This window comes from Hetaerina americana, unplaced genomic scaffold, assembly GCF_022747635.1.
Source record: "Hetaerina americana unplaced genomic scaffold, ioHetAmer1.1.p SCAF_1, whole genome shotgun sequence".
NCBI classification, from domain to species: domain Eukaryota; kingdom Metazoa; phylum Arthropoda; class Insecta; order Odonata; family Calopterygidae; genus Hetaerina; species Hetaerina americana.
The window spans coordinates 101,186,498-101,205,900 of NW_027286069.1; the positions used below are offsets into that span (position 1 = coordinate 101,186,498).

General features: G+C 38.6%; 1 protein-coding gene and 1 long non-coding RNA gene across 3 annotated transcripts; one reads left to right on the top strand and one right to left on the bottom strand.

Moving 5' to 3' along the window:
• Positions 1-949: 949 nt before the first annotated feature.
• On the top strand, positions 950-9,095 carry LOC139686803 (uncharacterized). 2 transcript variants are annotated; one of them, XM_071583855.1, is made up of 4 exons: positions 950-1,055; positions 1,788-2,109; positions 6,801-7,412; positions 8,969-9,095. In XM_071583855.1, the coding sequence occupies exons 3-4, from the start codon at positions 6,804-6,806 to the stop codon at positions 9,020-9,022; spliced, it is 663 nt and encodes a 220-aa protein (XP_071439956.1). In that variant the 5' UTR covers positions 950-1,055; positions 1,788-2,109; positions 6,801-6,803; the 3' UTR covers positions 9,023-9,095. The 2 variants fall into 2 exon arrangements, with proteins under 2 accessions (XP_071439956.1, XP_071439965.1); XM_071583864.1 differs by lacking the exons at positions 950-1,055; positions 1,788-2,109 and having other exon boundaries at positions 6,549-7,412.
• Positions 9,096-9,313: 218 nt separating this feature from the next.
• On the bottom strand, positions 9,314-18,026 carry LOC139686809 (uncharacterized). Its single transcript, XR_011700564.1, has 3 exons — positions 17,959-18,026; positions 17,736-17,823; positions 9,314-9,417 (listed from the first exon to the last, which is right to left on the bottom strand). It is a non-coding gene; the product is annotated as an uncharacterized lncRNA (long non-coding RNA).
• Between the last annotated feature and the right edge of the window lie 1,377 nt (positions 18,027-19,403).

The window sequence follows — 19,403 nt, forward strand, 5'->3', positions numbered from 1 at the left end:
CGCGTTATTATTGGTGGTCCCATTTCGCTGTCAGCAGTCTACGACATGCCCTCGTACACTCTTCACCTCCCCTGTCACGGACAAACGTGTGGAGAATTTTTCTATGGACTCAATCTCCTTCCATATCCGTATCCGTCTTCGCTTCCCCTCCTCACATTTCCCCTCCTCACATTTCCCCTCCTAATCAGCTGAAAGTCTTAACCTTCGCCCCTTTCTCTTCGCCTTCGTCCACCAATCTCTGCCTCGAACGAACCATTCCCCTTATCTCCCTCCGCAGTCCGCAGCATAGACCTTACTATAAATCCGTATTTTCGACCGGCGGCGACGGAGGTATATACTTCTATAATGATCGAACTCCTGGACGGCTTAACCGCATGGACATCGCAGATGACCAGTAAGAGTAGGGATCACAGATGCCTAGTGTTATTCTAGTAAGCGGACAATTATTCATAATTGTTTTTTTTAATCTTTGAATAACCTCAACGTGTGATTTAATCTTCGTCAGGAGATCGTAGATTTGTTACCCTGAACTAATCAATCTTCAATAACTTTATCGTGAATATTTAACATTAAATACCGGGTTTCATTTTTTAGAACAAATGTGTGGGTGCATACTGCCAGTCGGGGATATTAACACATCTCAGCGAATTAACCGTCGAAGAGATATTTGACGTGAGATTATCCATGGCGTTTGCTCCCTTTTGTTGAGTACCTAGTCTCTAACCGGACCGATTTTTTAATCGTGGAGCTATGGGGAGGTAAGTTACTCATTTCTCACGTTGGACTTTCCTCCGTAGCAATTCCCGTGATTATTTGAGCAGTCAAATTTTACCGAAGCTCACCCAACCAGAATAACGTGCACAACCTGAACTTTGAATTCGTAAGCTATAGAATACATGGCGTGAATAATTTTTCTTTTCTTAATGTAACATTGCCTTTTTTCAGTTCACCCACCGGTGATGGTAATGATGCAGTTGGAATGAGTCAGTTTCATGGAACTCCATTTCCTCGTCGGAAAATATAGGTCCTGGTCGCATATTCATCGAACAATTTACGTGAGTACATGATTTACCTTAATTCTCTCAGTACTTGTCAATTTTAATATGTTATACTATTTGTATAGTTAGAAATTCTGAACGGAAAATTTATTTTTCGAAGTTAAATCGGACTGCTTTTGATTAGCAGTTCCTTAAAAGCGTGAAAAGGACGAGGAATGTTATGACAGTGGAGAGCCTGTGCAGAGAATTCTCGATAACTGACCTCTCCATTAATGTTTCTACAGGTGCTATGAAGAAGAATTATTTTCCGCGGAGAGGAATTATTTCTCCCTATGCTAACTAACGATTCTTGTGGTTTATTCCAGTCTCGTTATTTCTACTTGTGTATGACAATTGAAGAATATTGGAAAACTCTAGCAGGCATTGCTATTTTTTTCACTATTTTCAAAAAGTCTTTTTCCTCACTGTCCTTAAATGTTATGGAATTAAACCATCTTATATGCTACATTGATAAGTAATAAATAATCCAGAAGTACTCAATTCTGATCTTATAAGTTACAATTGTCGAAATTTTTTGGTCTCGCAATATATACGAAGGTTTTGCGGGCGGGTTTTCCTACATGTGTGTATATCGCACGCATTATTATGCGTGCTTTTGTCAATGCAATAGTAACATAGGAAATCAATTGGGAAAGATTTTCTCATAGATATCACTATAATACCATCAATAATTAGAGTAAGAATTTTTTCTATAAATAATTTTTAGTTTAACAATATTCTCATTTTCAGTGGGACTGGGTATGAATGGAAGCGGAGCTAAATCTTGAATGGAGTAAGAAATTTGCCGAGCCAACAGTTTGCAGAAAACAGCGTGGACGCCTATGGAGGAGGAAAAAGTGGGAATCCTTAGCAAACATCGAAGCGCACCTGCTAGACTTCCCCCAGTCATTGGAACTCTCAGATGATTTCTACCCAGCAACTGAAGAAAGCACGCAGAATCCTCCAGCGATGAAGAGGGCGGCTTCGGATGGTTACAGGGTTATAAAGCTGTGCTGCTTGTCATCGGCGATCAACGAGATTAGTTTTCCGGAGCCCTCGTTTCTTCGGAAAGGTAGTTCTAATTTCAGCCAATTCTAAACTTAAATGTATTCAATATTCCCTACAAGATGAATGAATCAACGCTAAGATTGTCTGCTATCATGTTTCCGAGCCTCGATTGCTCTTTCAACTCGCCCACCACCCGAATTCCGAAATGTTAGAATAACGTCAGGTGTAATTTTCTTCATTCGAGGAAAGAAAAATCGTAAACACTCTCCATATTGCAATAAAGTCAACAATATTGAAATTCATTCTCTCCTGAATATGTGGTGCTGTCCAATTTCCGGACTACATATTTTATGAAGTATGCTCTCGGTAACGTTGTCAATAGTAGTGGGTGGTTTGTCTCGTTCTACTTACGTTGAGGGGTATAATATCGAAAATGAATTCTTTATTACACATACTCATTTTCCCCAGTTAATCTGCATATAAATTTTAGCAAAATTAATGTATATTCCAAGAACATTTTCAATTAATGCAAACCAATTATTACACGAACTTTAATTGTTGTAGCTACCAACATTGTCGATGGGGCGGGGCGTGCCGTATCCGCGAGTTCATTGTCCCCCTCCCAAGTGCATGCTTGTGGAATCACGAGATTTGAATTTTTTTCTTTGCTGGTCAGGGGCGTCTTCCGCAGCTTGATTTTTTTTGTGCATATCAAACAAGGCTCATCTTAATACTGTGGTTCGGGATATCATTAAATAGGGGCAAAATTAGCTCGTGTACCACGCCTCATGAATGGACGATCATCTAATTTAATTTTGGGGAAAGAATTTTCTTTCGAAATAAATTCACAACTCAAGTATAACAGAATCATATATTTAAGAAAGTTCATCGTCATACTTGACATGTTTTGCATCACCGGTAGTGAAGAATTACTAATAATTGCAATTAAAATAAATTGCACCAGACATAGTCAATTAAAATTAGAAAACTTGTTTTTTTGCACTTTACTCTTTGCTGAGATATTTGATATTTGGCTCTTACATTTTAGCGTAGACATTTAAATTTCTGGCACGTCCTTTATAATTAATTAAAATTTATTTGTTTTACTGGTTTTGCAAATTGAAACGAGTTGCGGTAATAATGTAATCATTACAATTGATATGGAGAAGTTTTATTATTCAATAATGTTACTATAACAAAAACAAAATTCTTAACATAAAAAATTAAATTCAAATCCCTGAGGTGTTCAAAATTCCTAAAATGCTGCTCTCACTTGGCACGGAAGCACGCGTTCATTTAGGGGTATTACAATGCCAAGGGTAAATTTTTACAGGGGTTTAATTAAATTAAACAAGTAAATTTTTTTCACTTTCATTCCGCTAATTCAAACTTCAAACGATGTTATGCCATCCCTAACATTAAAATCTTCATATTCTTCTGTTAATATTTTTTGGAATAAGTGAATACCCTATTTTAGAGCTGGAGTTAAGATAAAAATGAATTATCAAAGCGAACAAAGAATCTATTTTTAAATTTTGAATATTTTTCAATGCATCTTGATGTCATTCTTAATCCTACTTCTTTATCGTATATTTTGTCAAGTCTTTGCGGAATTATTTACTAAATGAATCGTCATAATATTAAGATGTTGGTGAAAATCAGAAATAGAGAAAAAATCAGCGATACCTTTTCTAAAGAACCTTGAAGTACTGAATTTTTCATTTCGGTTACTTTTCACGCAGATCAGAATAGTCTGCTAATTAGCCATTCCATATTTTTAGGAAACGTTATTCGAACGTTGATAACAAGAGAATATTTTCAGATCCATCAAGCCTTAAGAAGCCTTCTTCACTCTGCTATTACTCGGCTATGTCAAAAGTTTTGTTCATCATAAACACATCATGAGCTGTAAAGTTTCCCCAGTCTTGTAAATCTGCATTATAGTTCAATGAATATTTTCCTGCGGAGATGAGATTATTAAAGCTAAAGGATTTTACTCAACCACCGGTCTCGTATTTTAAATTATAGCATGGCCTATATTATTTGATCAAGTGTCAAATTCTTAGCGTTTCAACTTCACATCTTCCTCGTCAGAAGTGCGCATGGGATCAGTTAATGCTGAATATGAATAATACTATGCCCCAAGATAAATGCGGAGTTTGTTTTTGGCGTTACATCACTTCAATAATTTGAGTTAATCTTCCGTCAGGCGGATCATGCAACAGAAGTAGGTAGAAATTATTATCAGGCATATGTAAGTAACATTTTGTAGTTTGATTAGCAACATTATCAAAAACATTGAGTATCTGAAAACACATTCCAGCTATTTTAATTTAGTATCATCATTCATCTTCAACATAAGTTTTGTCTTCGTGGGTGAGATCTATAGTAATCGTGAATGCAATAGAAACGGAGAAGTATACTTCTAGGATCTCGCTCATCTTTTATCAGCTGTTTTCAAAAATCAATGAGCAATCAATAAATCATGACGTGACAACCAACATTTCGGTACAATGGAGAAGCATGGCTTCGTATTGTCAATTCTGTGATCCTAAAAAATGACAATGCTTTTCCGGGTCCTTCATGGGCAACGCCAGCGCCAGCGGCCGACCAATCGCACGTAATAAAATAAATACAAATTAATCACGCACTCTCTATCTTGGATGTACTAAATGGCATTGATTCTTGCCAGTCTCAAGCGCTCACCCTCAGGCCCAGGGATTGCGAGAAATTTCACCCTGCGCCAGTGGCCTGCCAATCACTCACTTACTTGGGTGTGCGTGAACACCGTAACCCTAGCAAATCGCGCTCACCCAAATAGGTCTTCCGTGGAATCTCTTCCAACGTTAGTCCTGTAACTCACTTTTTGGGAAAGTTAAGGGAGGTGCCCAGAAAGGGCCAGTGTTTTGACTGCCAAGCAGTCCTTTTCAGAGAAGGAACGATCAAATTCAAATCGATTGGGGTCAAGTGGGAAAAGAACGCCCTGTGAAAGTAATGAAAGTTGCTCTGAGCCTCATTTTAAACCGTAGCTTGTTGTTCTCTACTGTTAGTTGAAGTACGCGTGTTGAATAATTATCTCGTCCCTCTCCGCGGGGGCAAATTCCTGCTACCTGCAACGTTGGGTCGCATTCCCTGCCATTTAGAGACTCTTTGGGGGTAGAGTGTTTCGTGGTGCATTTTCATGTGGTAGTGATGTTTCAATTTCTTGCTTGTTGTGTCCTGGCTTCCGTGTTGTAGGATGGCTTTCGTGCTGCATCATGGGGTGCAGTTTTTTAGTTGTTTTGCGGTACATGTGTTTGCATGAGTATTGGATGAAGGGATTTTTGCATGAGTGTGTGCGCTGCTGTGGGTGTAATTTTCCGTGTTGTTTTTTTGCATGTGGTATTTTTCTTTTTTACGGTTGGTGACCTAACACCCCCGCCACACGCCCTTGCGGCGGCTTGCGGGGTATTATGTAGATGTAGATGTGAATTCTAAAATTCTTCATGTTCTGGGGTGGGTTATTTCGGAGGTCGAGAAAATAATTTCTTTTACAATACATATGCTTTTGGAGCATGGTGCGGAATTTAGTAGAGAATGATTGATCGGAAATGGGATGGGCTTGAGAGCACCAATTTTGAAGAAACAATGATTAACGCTTTGCTTTTCCTTTTAAATTTGTCAGACGTCATATTCCTTGGCCATATTTTGATGTAATTTCTAAGCAAGGTATTTATCCATGTTGTGTCATAAATAATGCCTAATTTTGAAGTTCAATTCCTTCTTTTTGTAATATGTAAAATATGCCCATCCTGCCACAGTAGCCACTCATTAGGCATTTTGTCGAGAGTAATGTCATGATACATATTTATGATCCATTGGGTAACGTTTGGCAACTGTCGTTCATGATTATTATACATCGATAGTCACATTGCGGAACCATTAACACAGCACGTAGAGATCAGTATTAATCTATACTCTAACGCCATGACAGATGTGCACATTATTAGTTATCATATTTCCTCTAGTCAAGGTCAATATTTTTGGAAGCCCTAGACGTTGTAGTAAATAGGTGCTTGGGTCTAAATAATTCAGGGAAGCACTTGGTTATTTTTGGCAGTTTGTCAACACAAGAAAATGTTAACTCGCTGTCGATTTTTAATGAGTTGATAGGTGATAATAAAACCCTTTGTTAATTTAAATTAAACTTATCCTTACCTCTCGTTATCAAACTGATATATTTGTGCGCAGTAGGAAAACATTTAAAGAAGAATTATCGGTCTGTCTCCAAGGTGATTGAATACGTATTTGATTAGGTAAACATTTTATTCAGCTTTACCCCTTCCTGTATTGGTTGTATGCTTTTTACGTATTTTGATAGTTTTGGGTTACAATTCAGAGGTGCTTCCTCAGTTTATTTTATCATCGATGGAAACCATGGGCATTCACTTACAGTCATGACAGAAAAGCTCTGAATTTGAGGGACTCTTCGTTCAGCCGTTGTCCGAGAAGGGTGTCTTTTGCCCTGCTCACCGACGTGCCCCATCGGTTTTACGGGGCTCCCGAGCCGCCTTTGTGCTCTTCTCTCTGCCGTCGGTCGGGTCCCTTACGCTGGCGGTCCCCGCCTCCGTCCGACGGACCGCCCAGCTGGGCCGTTCGCATGTAACCACTTCCCTAGGCCCGACCAGCGTGTCGCCGGCCCGGCGTCTCTTCCCCCTTCCCTTGTTTCTCCGTTTCGTCCAAGCCGTCCTTTCTCTATGGATGTATTACCAATAGGTGATGCGTTATAGACTGCCTATTTGTGGGCATCCTGTCGCCGGTCCTTACCTGCATACCCAGAGCTCGCGCGACTCTGTACTGGACCATGGCGCTTCTCAACTGCGTCGCAGCACTACACGCCGCTCCAGTTCTAGACTCCCGACATCTCCCCAGCTTCCACATAAGAATCCACGGTGCAGCGCTTCTGACCCTGCAGTCGTGAAACGTGTGGATTCTTCCCATTCTCCACCAACTAAATCTCCCCAGCCTCCGCCAGTGCTTCCTCGGTGCGAACCTTCCGTCACTAACATGGGAAATCGCGTGGATTCTTCGCTGTCCGCAGCGAGAGCGGCACTTGCCGCGCTCTCGGTGAGTGAACGTGATGCCCTTTTCGCGGATTTTCGTGGATCCGCTGCCACCCCGTCCGTGACGGCTACGCCTCCCCCTCGTGCGTCGGCGCCCCGTGCTTCGACGTCTTGTACCATTGCCTCCCATCCGAACTTCACTACGACGCCTACGCCGGACACAGCCGCCGCCTCCTCAGCATCCGGCCCATCCTGCTCTCCTCCTCCCCGCCCGAAGCCAACGGACATCGGCACTCCGGTGGCTGCTGCATCTGTGTCACTTCCGGTGAGTAAGTCTTACCCTGCTGGTCATTTTTCCGCCGCAGAAATAACTTGAGTCTTTTCTATGTCTTTTAATTTTCTTCATAGCAATTAGCCGCTTCACGGCCGGACGGATCTCGTCCGTCCTCATAAGTTATTATGGTAGCATTTTACCCGCTTCACGGTCTTGCTGTCATCCCGCTCCCTCTTGCCCATGTGTAATTTCTCGCTGTGGGAAATGGAGCTCCTCGCCTCAGTTTCCTTTTTGTACCGCTCTACGCTCAGTGCGCCGGTGGGCAGTTAGCGCTGTTACTGACATTTGTTTTTTGTAAAAAGCCTTCCCCTGTCGGCTTTCCTTTCTTGTTAGGATAAGAAGTCATAATTTTATTCCTAGTTTTAGGTTTCTTCCACACTTCAACCTCAGCCATATTTCTTTCTTCAATGCCATGCGTTTCTAATGTACAATGGCCGGGAAAGGTGGGACTTCACCCACCGGGACGGTTCATATTTGCCCGCTGGGGCAGTCGATGGACATTTGGGGCTCTGAATTTGAAATGCAATAATTCTTTAAGCTGTGATGTTACCGGGACCATTGAAAGTCAATTAAATAATCTTAAAGCTTTTCTTCACTTTGTAGTCCTTTTTTCGACAATACAAGCAATTGAGCAAAACCTTGAACATTTTATGTAAGTTCAAGGTTTTGCTCAATATTAGCTTAAAATAATGACATATAAAAAGTTCCTCAGAATTCTTGCAGAAGTATGTTCATTACCTTAGGCAGATTTTGCTGTCAGTATTCCAGTCCAGCAATTATTAATTTAATTTCATTCAAGTGAAAATGAAATTAATTTAACGTAGTAGACATCAACATGTGAATGTATTAACAAGAATAGGGATCTTAAAAACGTTACTATTCAGCTTAATCGTTCATTCCGGCGTTCTAATACAGAAGTCACTGAATGCTTATTCGGTTTATGCCAAAGAAACAAATTTACAACTAGAATTATTTTTTATAATTTCGAATTGTAATCTGTAAAATGTAAAAGTGCGTAAGAATAAATTTCACAATTAAGCCTAAGGAAGCAGATTTATATATTCCTAAAAATCAAGAATACATTCCTATCTGCATCTTCTATTAAGTCAGTATTTGTAGACTGCAACTACAAACATTGCGAATGCAATAATCGAGAAATATTACACATTCACTTATGCTGATTCTAGTCACGGTAACAGCATCACTGTATCTCATTTTTTTCGATAACATGAACGAAGCTTTGCGCAATATTTTTGGCACAATATAATGATATGTGACATATGTTTCGGCGAGAAAACTTATTATTGAATGATAATACAAATTTTCCATAACTTGCCCATTGCTATTGAAAGCGTTTTTAAGAATAAATGAGGTCTAAAAATGTATGTACTTGTATTAAATATGTACATTTTTTAATTACACGTATTATTAATCAAGGAAGTTTGCTGATATTAAATAGACGAAAGTGAAGGAGGCAATGTGAAACAATGCATCATTGATATCATAGAAATGAAATCAAATAATATATGGCTTAAATTTTTTCACAGGACTCGTTCACAGCCGCCTTTGGATCACTGACATATGGTACTGGCTTCAGATGAGTGACTGATCAGGCTACGCAGACCAAATAAAAAACTTAGAAGAATTTGCATCAAGGAAGCACTCATGCAAACACCTAAATTGTTAAAAAAATTCTTCAAATGTATTTCAACTTTTTATTTACTGTACTGTATACTTACTGTTGAAAATAAAACATTTAAATATTTTTAAAATGGTACAATTGATAACTTTTCAATAACATACATTGTTAGCTGCTACAACATAACCTTTTTTCGTTTAAAATCATTGCGATTAAAATAAATTTCATCCCACATGCTGCTGCCCTCCCCCCCGCTATTTAGTCAGGAATATTACTGGAGCACTCGAGTGTGAGTCTGGTCCAACCTGATCCATCGTCCTGTCGACAATGTCCTCCGGAAGTGATTCCTAGGATGGCCTGCAACAACGGAAAGGGATAATTAAGATAAATATCATTCCAGTTTTCTTTGTAGGAGTTACCATTGTAAAAGTGAGTTCAGTAATGCTTGCGATGCTACAAAATGTGATATTTCCATTGCGGATGTATGCGAAGAAGGGGGAATGTAATTGTGGTACAAGAATTTCACTCATATTTACAAATACGGTAATTACAGACGCGGGAAACCTTTGCAGCGAGTTTTAAACAAAATAAATTTCAGAGGTATAAGTGACAAAATGTGGATCGAATAGGTAATTATTATTACGTAAAGTAATACGCGAAAAGATCTTACTTATTGTGGGTCAAAAATCCACTTATCACAGAACTTATCTATTCGTACATTTCATTGCATGCCTCAAAAATTACTCCCACCCGCCCAATAGATCATTATAGATTATTGACTGCTCTGTTAATTAAGAGAGAATAAAAAAGCCCGACATGGACCGTCAAAACTGCCATGTCGATATCTCAAGCCATTTATTAATACAGAAATTAAACTACCAGGGAGATTTCAAAATATTATTTCATAAAAACAATGGATAATGGCTATCTTATTATTGCACTTTAATTTCAACTGTTCTATTTAAGCAGTAAAAGCATAGACGAAGTCTTTTAACCAATTTTTAATTAGTACATATTTATTGAAACAAACATTTCTAGGGTATTTAGAAAGGTGAACGTCAATTAAATGAAGGAAAATTTTCAAAAAAAGACTTCCTACATTACCAATTATTCAGATTTAGTATCCTAATCCAAAAGGTTGAACATTTTTTTTTATTTCATAATGTTGTGTAATATGAGGGGAATAAATTCCTTACTGAAAAACAGCCCACGTATGTTCGATAGTGTCATATCACAACCCAATATAAAATAAAAATTTAATGCCGAAATATCTTAAGCTTTGCAAAAAATAGCTGCAACTAATAGGTGTTTTCATTTAATTCCATTTCGATGAAATGCAATATTTTTGAGGGAACTTTAAACTCTTTCCCAGGGATGAAGAGTTTTTGAAAAGGTTAATTTCTTCGAATCAAAACACTTGCACTGCTACGGTTTACCGTGGACACCTCGAGTTTATGAATATTACAGGCAAATTTTTTTTAGCAGAAACGCAGGCTTATTAAACAGCTCTGTAATAGTCAAGATTAACATCTATTCAAGCAAGAATTCTTTCTTTTAAAGCAGATATATTATACGTGAGATTGCATTGTGTCTACGTGGCAATAAAGGAATGCAGAGACTATATAATATATGGATAGAATAGAATGTAATGTAGAGACTTCAACGTAAAATTTTAAGACCAAACTATTTTCGCAAACTGTTTGCGCAATTGTTCTAAAGACGATGTATAGTTGTCTGTCATAGGTCGCCACCAGAATAAGGAAAGGGAGGAGGGCTCCTCCACTATACATTAGGACAAAATCAGGAGATACAAACCATGTGACATAAAAAGAATTTCTATTCTGTAATAGTCGAGATCCATAATAAATAAAGGAATACTTTGTCCATGGTATCATAGAATAAGGAATGTACATGGTTAAAATTATGCACTTACACTCCGAAATAAAATATAAAAAATGACAATAACATGAAACAAATTATAAAAGGGCATATAATATCATTAACATCTAGAAAATTAAATAAAGGAAAAAATCTGAAATTTAGATTACAATCACCCATTATTATTTCTAAATTTAAAATTTTCTAAAATTAGCATCGAAGGAAATTAACCACCAGGTGCAAATATTTCTATAATTTTATCATATTGGGTCTTCCTCGAGGCCATGGTTGTAAGTATACCTACGGGTTAGACAATGTCAACACTATTTATTTTAATGTCTCGTATTTGCTATTGAATTGGTAATAAATTTTGTCTCGTGCTTCTTAACTTTTATTTTTTTACTCTGGCCATGGAATTATTTGCTCGATTTATTATAATGATTTCACTACACCACCTAGATCTGGAGATAACCCAACATACCCTTGCTAAGTATCCGGCAGCTCTTGGGATGTCTATTTGTCGCAGACGTAAAAATATCGGAATTAGGTTGATTACACGTTTTCTAGAATTAAGAGTCAAAGGCAATGTTCCCGTGTCATTATTGATAATCACTCCTAAATACTTAATCACCATAATCTATTGCATTTGAGATTTTCTAATTTTGACTGTGATACCAAAGTTAGTATTCAACCAGTTAACAATTGTGTGCATACAAAATCTTTTCTTAGAATAAAATAGCCAACCTGGGTAACAAATTATAGTGACCGCAAACTTATCCTCTAAGAAAATCTTACAATCTTCGGCCCATCTTGGCAAGATTACCAGGCTAAATGGGTGTTCCATAGGCACCCTTGTCAAGGCAAAGATGTCCGCACAATACTTGATACCCTAAAATTTACAATGATGGAGGTTAATTTGACATTGATAGAATGCCGAGGAATGGTATATCTTTGCAAAGTGCGACCCGAGGGGAATGTCACTTAACGCACGTCCTGGGTCAAAGAAAGGAGGAAATAAGGATAACTTAAAGGAACTTAAAATAAGGAAAATTTTGGTGCTGTACATAGACTTTTACCATGGGGACAAGTCATGTACCATGAGCACGGAGTCACTTGCTATGAGATACGATAGAATTGGATTTAGGAATGAGAAAAGCACGAACTACTACAAAAAGGTTTGAAGTTTGTCCCTACTCAGCCTCAGACACAAAGCCCCTTAAAATCTTTTACAGTGGACTGTGATGTCACCCTCTAGGGTGAGAATGCGTGCATTAAAGAAAATGTTGCAGATATTATCATGCAGACAACCAAGACAGTTCCCGCCTCAAGAAAGTAGACCTACAATATAACAATGTGTTAAGATCCATCAGGCAGAAAATAGAAAAAGAAAACCTGATCATTTCTAAAGTTGACAAAGGGAATAGCATGATAATCTCAAACAAATCTAATATTGAAAAATGTGGCAATATGTTGACAGAGAACTCCTTTGTGATCCTCCCTCGTGACCCAACTGATAGTTCCCAAAAAAAGTTTAAAAACAGCTTTATCCACATCCCTAAACTGTTCTCAGAAAGTGAAATAAGGAAATAATTACAAATGAATCCTCTACCTCCAAGATTTTATGTGATACATACTACATAGGCCAGACCGGAAGAAGTTTCAATACCAGAATAAAAGAACATGAAAGATGCTGGAAGACTTTTGATGAAACATCACCCCTAGATAAGCATCTACTACAATTATCCCACTCGTATAAATTTAATCCGGAAATTCTACACTACGAAAACAAGGGCAAAAGACTTGATATTTTAGAGCAACTTGAAATTGTAAAATTAAATATGAATGTTATTTTAAACGACAATATTTTTGTAAACCACTCTCCTCTCCTCAAAATCCCGTTTCCACAGCAAAGAGTGAAACTCCCTCTATCCAACTGAGTCCACCCTTCGCGTATTTACCATCTAACCACCCTTTACCCTCCACTCTCAGTATTTGTCGAAAAACCCTACTTCCCTGAAGCTGTCCTATTAGAATCACCTTACCTCTTAGAATCGCTTATTACTCGTCCCTCAATCTGCTTCTTTCCCTTCGATGTCTCCTTCCTGCTTAACCCTTCTTTATTCTTCCCTCCTCCTACCTCCCTACCTGCCACGGTCCTCAAATAATAACCACAAGTGCTTATCTTCCCCACCCTCTTTTTACCTCTCCATTTCTTTAGTTTCTCTTTTTTTGGGGCTTTTCATATTGCCCCTCTTTGTCCCCGCCTACCTTACTCTTCATTCTTTTCTTCCCCCTTCCTCAAACGGGTATAAATCTGATGAATCACAAATTAAATCTTGTCTTGTATCTGAAGAAAGTTCGATGAACTGAAACGCATTGTACCTTCCAAATAAATCTGTGGAAAAGTGCACATTTTGTTTTCTCATGATGAACTTCCACTAAATCTCGCCTGACTCTGTTGAATATACCTCCGCAAAGGTTTCGTGTCTTATAATATTGCAATATTGTAATATTCCTTTTTATCTTGGCTTTTTTCATTACTGATTTTTACGCAAGTTTATATGATGTGTTATTGGTTGGCAGATCCATTAATCCTCCTGCATCCTTTGTGTAACCAAATTACTTTCATAATTTAGAAAACTATTAAATGAAATTTTACTTATGTGGTTAAATGTTATTCATAAACGACATTAATTCTAAATTATATCGCAATACTTAATTTGAAAGAGCCTGCTGTTTAGAAATTTTAGTTGTACTTGTGCATGAGTACTAAAGCTGAAATGTATTCAACTGTCATTCGTAATTGCTGATCTTATTTATCTTGCTTTCGTTTTTTTTTGGAATTTGTGGACGAAATGTTTTATGTGGTTCATTCCCGTGAATTAAAACAATATTTAGTTGATTGTAAAAATTGTTGTGAATTGTTTAGTAATGATTACATACTTCAATTTGAACCATAAATGATATTGCTTTTTTGGGAGTAACATTAAGACTATGGCCATTTAAATTACGTAAAATCTAAATTCGCTAGGGAGCAAACAGTTAAAAGTATACATTAAATTACAATCCAGTGCATAAAAACATAATAAAACATGTAGAACTTCAGTATGCGTCTCGACTAATTAAGTTATACAAAAGTTGTACCGATTAACCAAGGTAAGCTATCACTGGTTGGCATATAACAAATAATAAATAGCACACTACTCGTAGCAGACGAAAACACTTGCAATTTTCCACTTATTAAAGATTTATTCAAGACTAGTTTCGATTCACTTAATCATTTTCAAGTTCCAAGGCCCACTACTTTTAAAATGGCGTACTAAATGAAAAACTGTTCAACTTTCGATTTTGTTAAACTATATTCATTTCCAAAAGTAAAGGCAACATTTCGTGATAAATCCGAGGAAATATTCCCAAAAATGAACGAAATATTTTGGCAACAACCCTAGCGAAGCCTGCAATACGCTTTCCAGACTCAAGAGACGCTCATTCTCATGCAAATACAGGTGCTTCTTGTGTCGTAGTCTGGCAGACTCCTCTCCATCCTGAGTGTATCGCTGATGGGATAGATCGTCGACGACACAAGAGGCCTGAGTCTAGCCGCGCTTCCATAGATTCCGCTGAATATCTCAGACTCAACCCATGCAAGTGGCACGAAAAACGTTCGATAGGAAAGCCACGAAGGGTTTCATGGCGTGGTTCTGCTATTTATGAACTTGAATTGATTAAGAGCACAAATAATTGATGGAAAAGAATACTATTCGAATGACGTTCAAATACAAATTAAAGTACGAATGCGATTTAACGATTCAAATACGATAACTCTGTTCTAACGAGAATTTTGCAGATTTTTTATAGGAATCAGCGATTTTGCATTGATTCCAGTCCAGAACTGCCCCAATTAATTCTCCGTCGGTTAAAATTTGACGACTATAAATATGCCGTTTTCATGCTTGGGGTAGAGTTCGGAACTTTGGCGAGAGAGCATCTATGGTGGAGTCAGATTGTTTGTTGAATGTAGTTGGTGAAACACTTTCAGTAGCATTGTCATGGAATGGCATTCATAACGAAAACTACCGCGTTGCCAGTTAACTGCGATGGGTACACTCCACCTAATCAGATCTGTCTTCTCTCTAGGCGATGGAATATTTCGGAAAAATCTCGCCGTCAGCAATGTCTTATACGGGCCAACTTTCTGTGCCGATGAAGATCTCTGCCCGTTTACCATCAAAGTTGCATTTGTTATTATTCACCTTATTGGGCATGTGGCAATGCCTGTTGAAATAAATGGAAAAAATAGATATTCCGCTTATGTCGCAAGAAGACTTGGAAACTCATGAAAAATGTTGAAAAAGTACGCATAAACTTTCCGGCAAATACGGCCGTAAAAGTATGAGGCGACAAAAGTAAAGATTTTTTCCGCGTTATATATGACTGATTCAAGACATCACAATAGCTGCTTCCTCCTCCCATATTTCTGTGAATAAATTTACACTTTTCAAAATGATTTATTCTTTTTATTTTGCTTTCAACATATTGTACAAAAAGAATATTTTCTCCTACTAATCCTCAAGAGTGACGAGTGGATGACAGCCAGCTAAGCATTCCCCTATCCTCCCGTCTTCCTTCTCTCGCACAGCCCTTGCAGCTATCGCATTCACTGTGCATAGAATTCTGATGGCTCTCGCCTGTTCACTCGCTGGTCTGATGAGCCACGCTCGGGTCTAAGCTAGGACTTCAGTATGCAGTCTTGCCAGGGCTGGAGATAGAGTTCCTCTGGCTGGGAGCCAGTGCCTTTCCCCCCCCCCTACTTTCCGGGGATGGGACGGTGTATGTTACACCAAGCGGCTGAACCCAACTAGCGATTTTGCAGGCCTCATAAGCACAAGTCTCTCACATTTGGTTGACGCAAAAATCGTTCGTCGCAATCGTCTAGAGGTGGTTTGATTGAGAAATTGGATGAATCCGGTTACAGCGCAGCTACCCGATGCCTATTTAACCTCTCGAAGACGTACATGTACCTCAATTACGCTCTTTCGCGGAGTCGCTATGTCGCTATCAGCTAATACCAAGAGAGGATTGTCGAAGTAGTAGTTCTAGGTTAGGCAACCGTCATTTACACCTTTAGGGATGGATGGGAAAGGAGGAAAGGTGGAGAGAAACACGGCGTCGACATTAGCCCAGTTTTAATGAAAGGCGCCAAGGGATCCGAAGTTTATCGTCCCATCCGACGGACGGTGTACTCAAAGTGCTCTCCACAAAGGACCTTAAGTAGGGATGATACCATTGAAATCTATCTGCCGTCTTCAGGATTCGAACTCGGGCCCTTTCGATGGGAAGCCATTACACTAGCCAACGCACCATCCCGAGCCCCAAGAGGGGATTATGAGGAGTAAAGAGCGAGAGACGAGAGGAAACAACACGTGTATTTTGTCGACAGTAAGGCGCCGAGGGCCAAAGATACAACGCGCACACGATCTTCCCATCCCTCCCTTTGTATTTATCGGTCAAGCATGTTATTGGATGGGGAATGGGGGGAGAGTTGGGTCCGGGAGATGGCATTCCGACAAGACGATTTAAATTCCTAAACTGATACTTTAAAGGAATCCATTTGAATTACTGAACTGCTTCTCCGCGAGTAAGTTCTTCATCCCGTCATAAGCTGTAACCTGCCATCCGAATACTCTCAACACCACGGCGATTTTCGTCTTTTCGTGCAACACAATATCCTTACGTTAGTTTCTTTATCTCATCCAATTGATGCCCGCCTACTATAAGGGTAATTTTTCTCTCGGTACGTATACTGAATAGTTTTTGAGACTGTAGGGAACTTTCCCTTGGACCGCTGCTCGGTAACTACTATTTGCTCGTCATTGAAGTAAAGAATTGGTTTACAGGTTTCGAAAAATTGTATATTTTTCCGGTAAACTCCTGAATTAAATAATGCATTGGTTAACTTTGTATGTATTGCCGTCTTACTTTAATACCTAATTAGCGGCAAAAAACTAAACCAATGAATGGTCAATTTGCATAGAAATTTGTCAAGGAAAATCTCGATTTTGAGGCATAAGAATTTTTCAAAATGGATTAAACGTGCGCGAAGTTTAAGAGAACGACTTCAATACTTCAGAGGAGAAAAAGAAGGAATTTAAGGGTCACCATAGTTTATTGGAGAAAAAATGTAGGCGAACAAGTGAAGGGATGTATTTCATGTATTTAAGTAAAGACAGGCAGATAGGGAAGCAATAAATAAAATAATCACCAACGAAAGGCGTCATTACTCTTTCTGTCCTCATTCTTTTCATTTTTGGATCGGTAGTCAAACGTGACCATCTAGACGAAATTTCTTCGAGCGGAGGAAATTACCACCAACAAAAGTTTTTACGTCTCAAACGTAAACGTTGACTCGACTTTTGCCTGCAGGAAGTGACCGCGGGACGAACGTGATAGTGCCGAGGTTATACGCGATCGCTTTCTTGAATGACGAGCTAAATACTAAAAGAAGGTTTGGAACGGGAATTATGGAAGAAACTGCTTAGATAAAAAATCCCGCGCAAAACTGAATGAAAACTGAAGTAATTAATTTTTGATCCTTCACATCTTGAATTAGAACTGGTGTGAATTGGGAAACTTAAACGAGGCGTTCGTAACTCTTCGATTTCGCAATACTTTTTCTCGTGCCCAGGCTACGTACTAGGTCTCGCGAACCTAAACTAGCGTCATATGATTCCCCGCCCAAGATTTCAACCGCGAATAAAATTATAGACGATTACTAGTGGTAAGCACAATTTACTCACCGATGTCCAACGCCGTCACCCCTGGATCTGTTCCTCCAAACTAGTCGAAATCACTTGCCAAATTTTCGAAGGCCCTTTTGAGGAAACCCTATAAAAAAAAGAGAACAAAAAGGAGATATATTAAAAATGGAGCTCGCCTACATTTAGTTAAAATACTTTTCATAGATTTACAGGAAGGGAATTCCAGGTTCTCGAACAGATAAGGAGCACATCAAGCACCTACCTTTTTCTTGCTTTGCGAAGTGAAACCCTCCTCTCACCGACGCATCCACACCCGAGGATGAGTGTGAGTTTCACCCGTCAGAAGAGAGGTGGCGATGTGTACGTCCCCACCAATCTTTCGGGAGGTGGTAAAATGCAGGAAGATAAAAATCTCGTGAGGTGGGTTGTTTTTGACCATGATTTTGTTTCAAGGGTGACGAGTGCACGCCTCAAGAAAATGCCATAGATCCACTCTGACCGCCGAAAGCCTCATTCTTAGTCCCCATGATAACGCCAGCGGTTGGCACACACCGAGGCGCGCTTCGAAAAAGTGCGTAAGGAGGAAGCAAGGAGGGAAAGAGAAAGAGAAGGACGTAGGAAAGGGAGAAGGTGGAAGTGGGAAATTGCAACGTCTCATGTGGGAATCCATAAAGTCTCGTGAAGTATTCGAAGTAAAAATAAATAAAGACTGAATTTTTTTTAATTTTTATTTGTATATAATTAATTTAAGCAATTATCGCATCAGTCATCGTTCCTGAATCAAATTAAATATAATGAAATATTTTTAAAAATAATTCAAAACAGTTTCATTAAATTTAATTGACAACACGCGTGAATTAGTTAAATTTTTCACTTCCTAGGTTTTTGCCTTCAGAGAAAATTTTGGTGAAGCTTTGCGTATTTAAGATTGAGCTTAGTGCAAGTAGCCTATTGACGATTCTTAAAAATTCACTCCCTGCCACACACCGCTAGGGTGTTTGGCAGTGGGTGAATACACACCAACTAATTTTGACCGAAATATGTTTACCCGTACCATAATCGGATGTTATTCTGATCCCTCATTGATCGTGAAAAAAATGGCATCTTAAATTTCTTTGTTCTCCAGTTAATCTCTCTAATTTTACTGACATGATCCTGCCAGCCATACTATGATGGTGTTAATAATACAGTTTCAACATCATTGCTAATGAAATATCTTTCCCATTTATGCAAGAGCTTCAAAATTTAATTTAACTTTTTCTCCGTGAGTGATTCCCAGCCTAGCTGCTCTAATATTTTGGTTACACAGCTAAATTTATTATAACAATATTTTACAAATCTAGTTCCCCTATGCTGCCATCAAACTTTGAAGTTTTTTAAGGATAAGTAAAAAAATACGACCGACAGAAAATGAGATGAAATTCCTCGTTAGCTAATGAGTAATTTAGCATGAGCAATGCATGTTTCATTATGCTTAGTTTCCAAGCTTCAATATCATATGTGAACGTTTATGTGAATGCAAACCTTCATACTTGAAAAGAATTGCCTTTTATCATATGGGTTAAGTAACCTCGCTGGTAGTAAATATTGTTTCACCGTGGAAAAAAATTGATTCTGAAGCATGAACATGCTCTCATATGCTCATGCTTCAGGATCTTTAATGTTTTAAAGATCATTCAGTTTTTTGGTCAAGCTTAAATTAGGACA

What these genes read in the sequence shown, in the direction of transcription:
- LOC139686803 (XM_071583855.1), top strand. Translation starts at nt 6,804, where the DNA reads ATGCGTTATAGACTGCCTATTTGTGGGCATCCTGTCGCCGGTCCTTAC. An exon ending in CTGCATCTGTGTCACTTCCG is followed by an intron (nt 7,413 to 8,968) that starts GTGAGTAAGTCT and finishes ATTTTTTCACAG; the next exon opens with GACTCGTTCACAGCCGCCTT.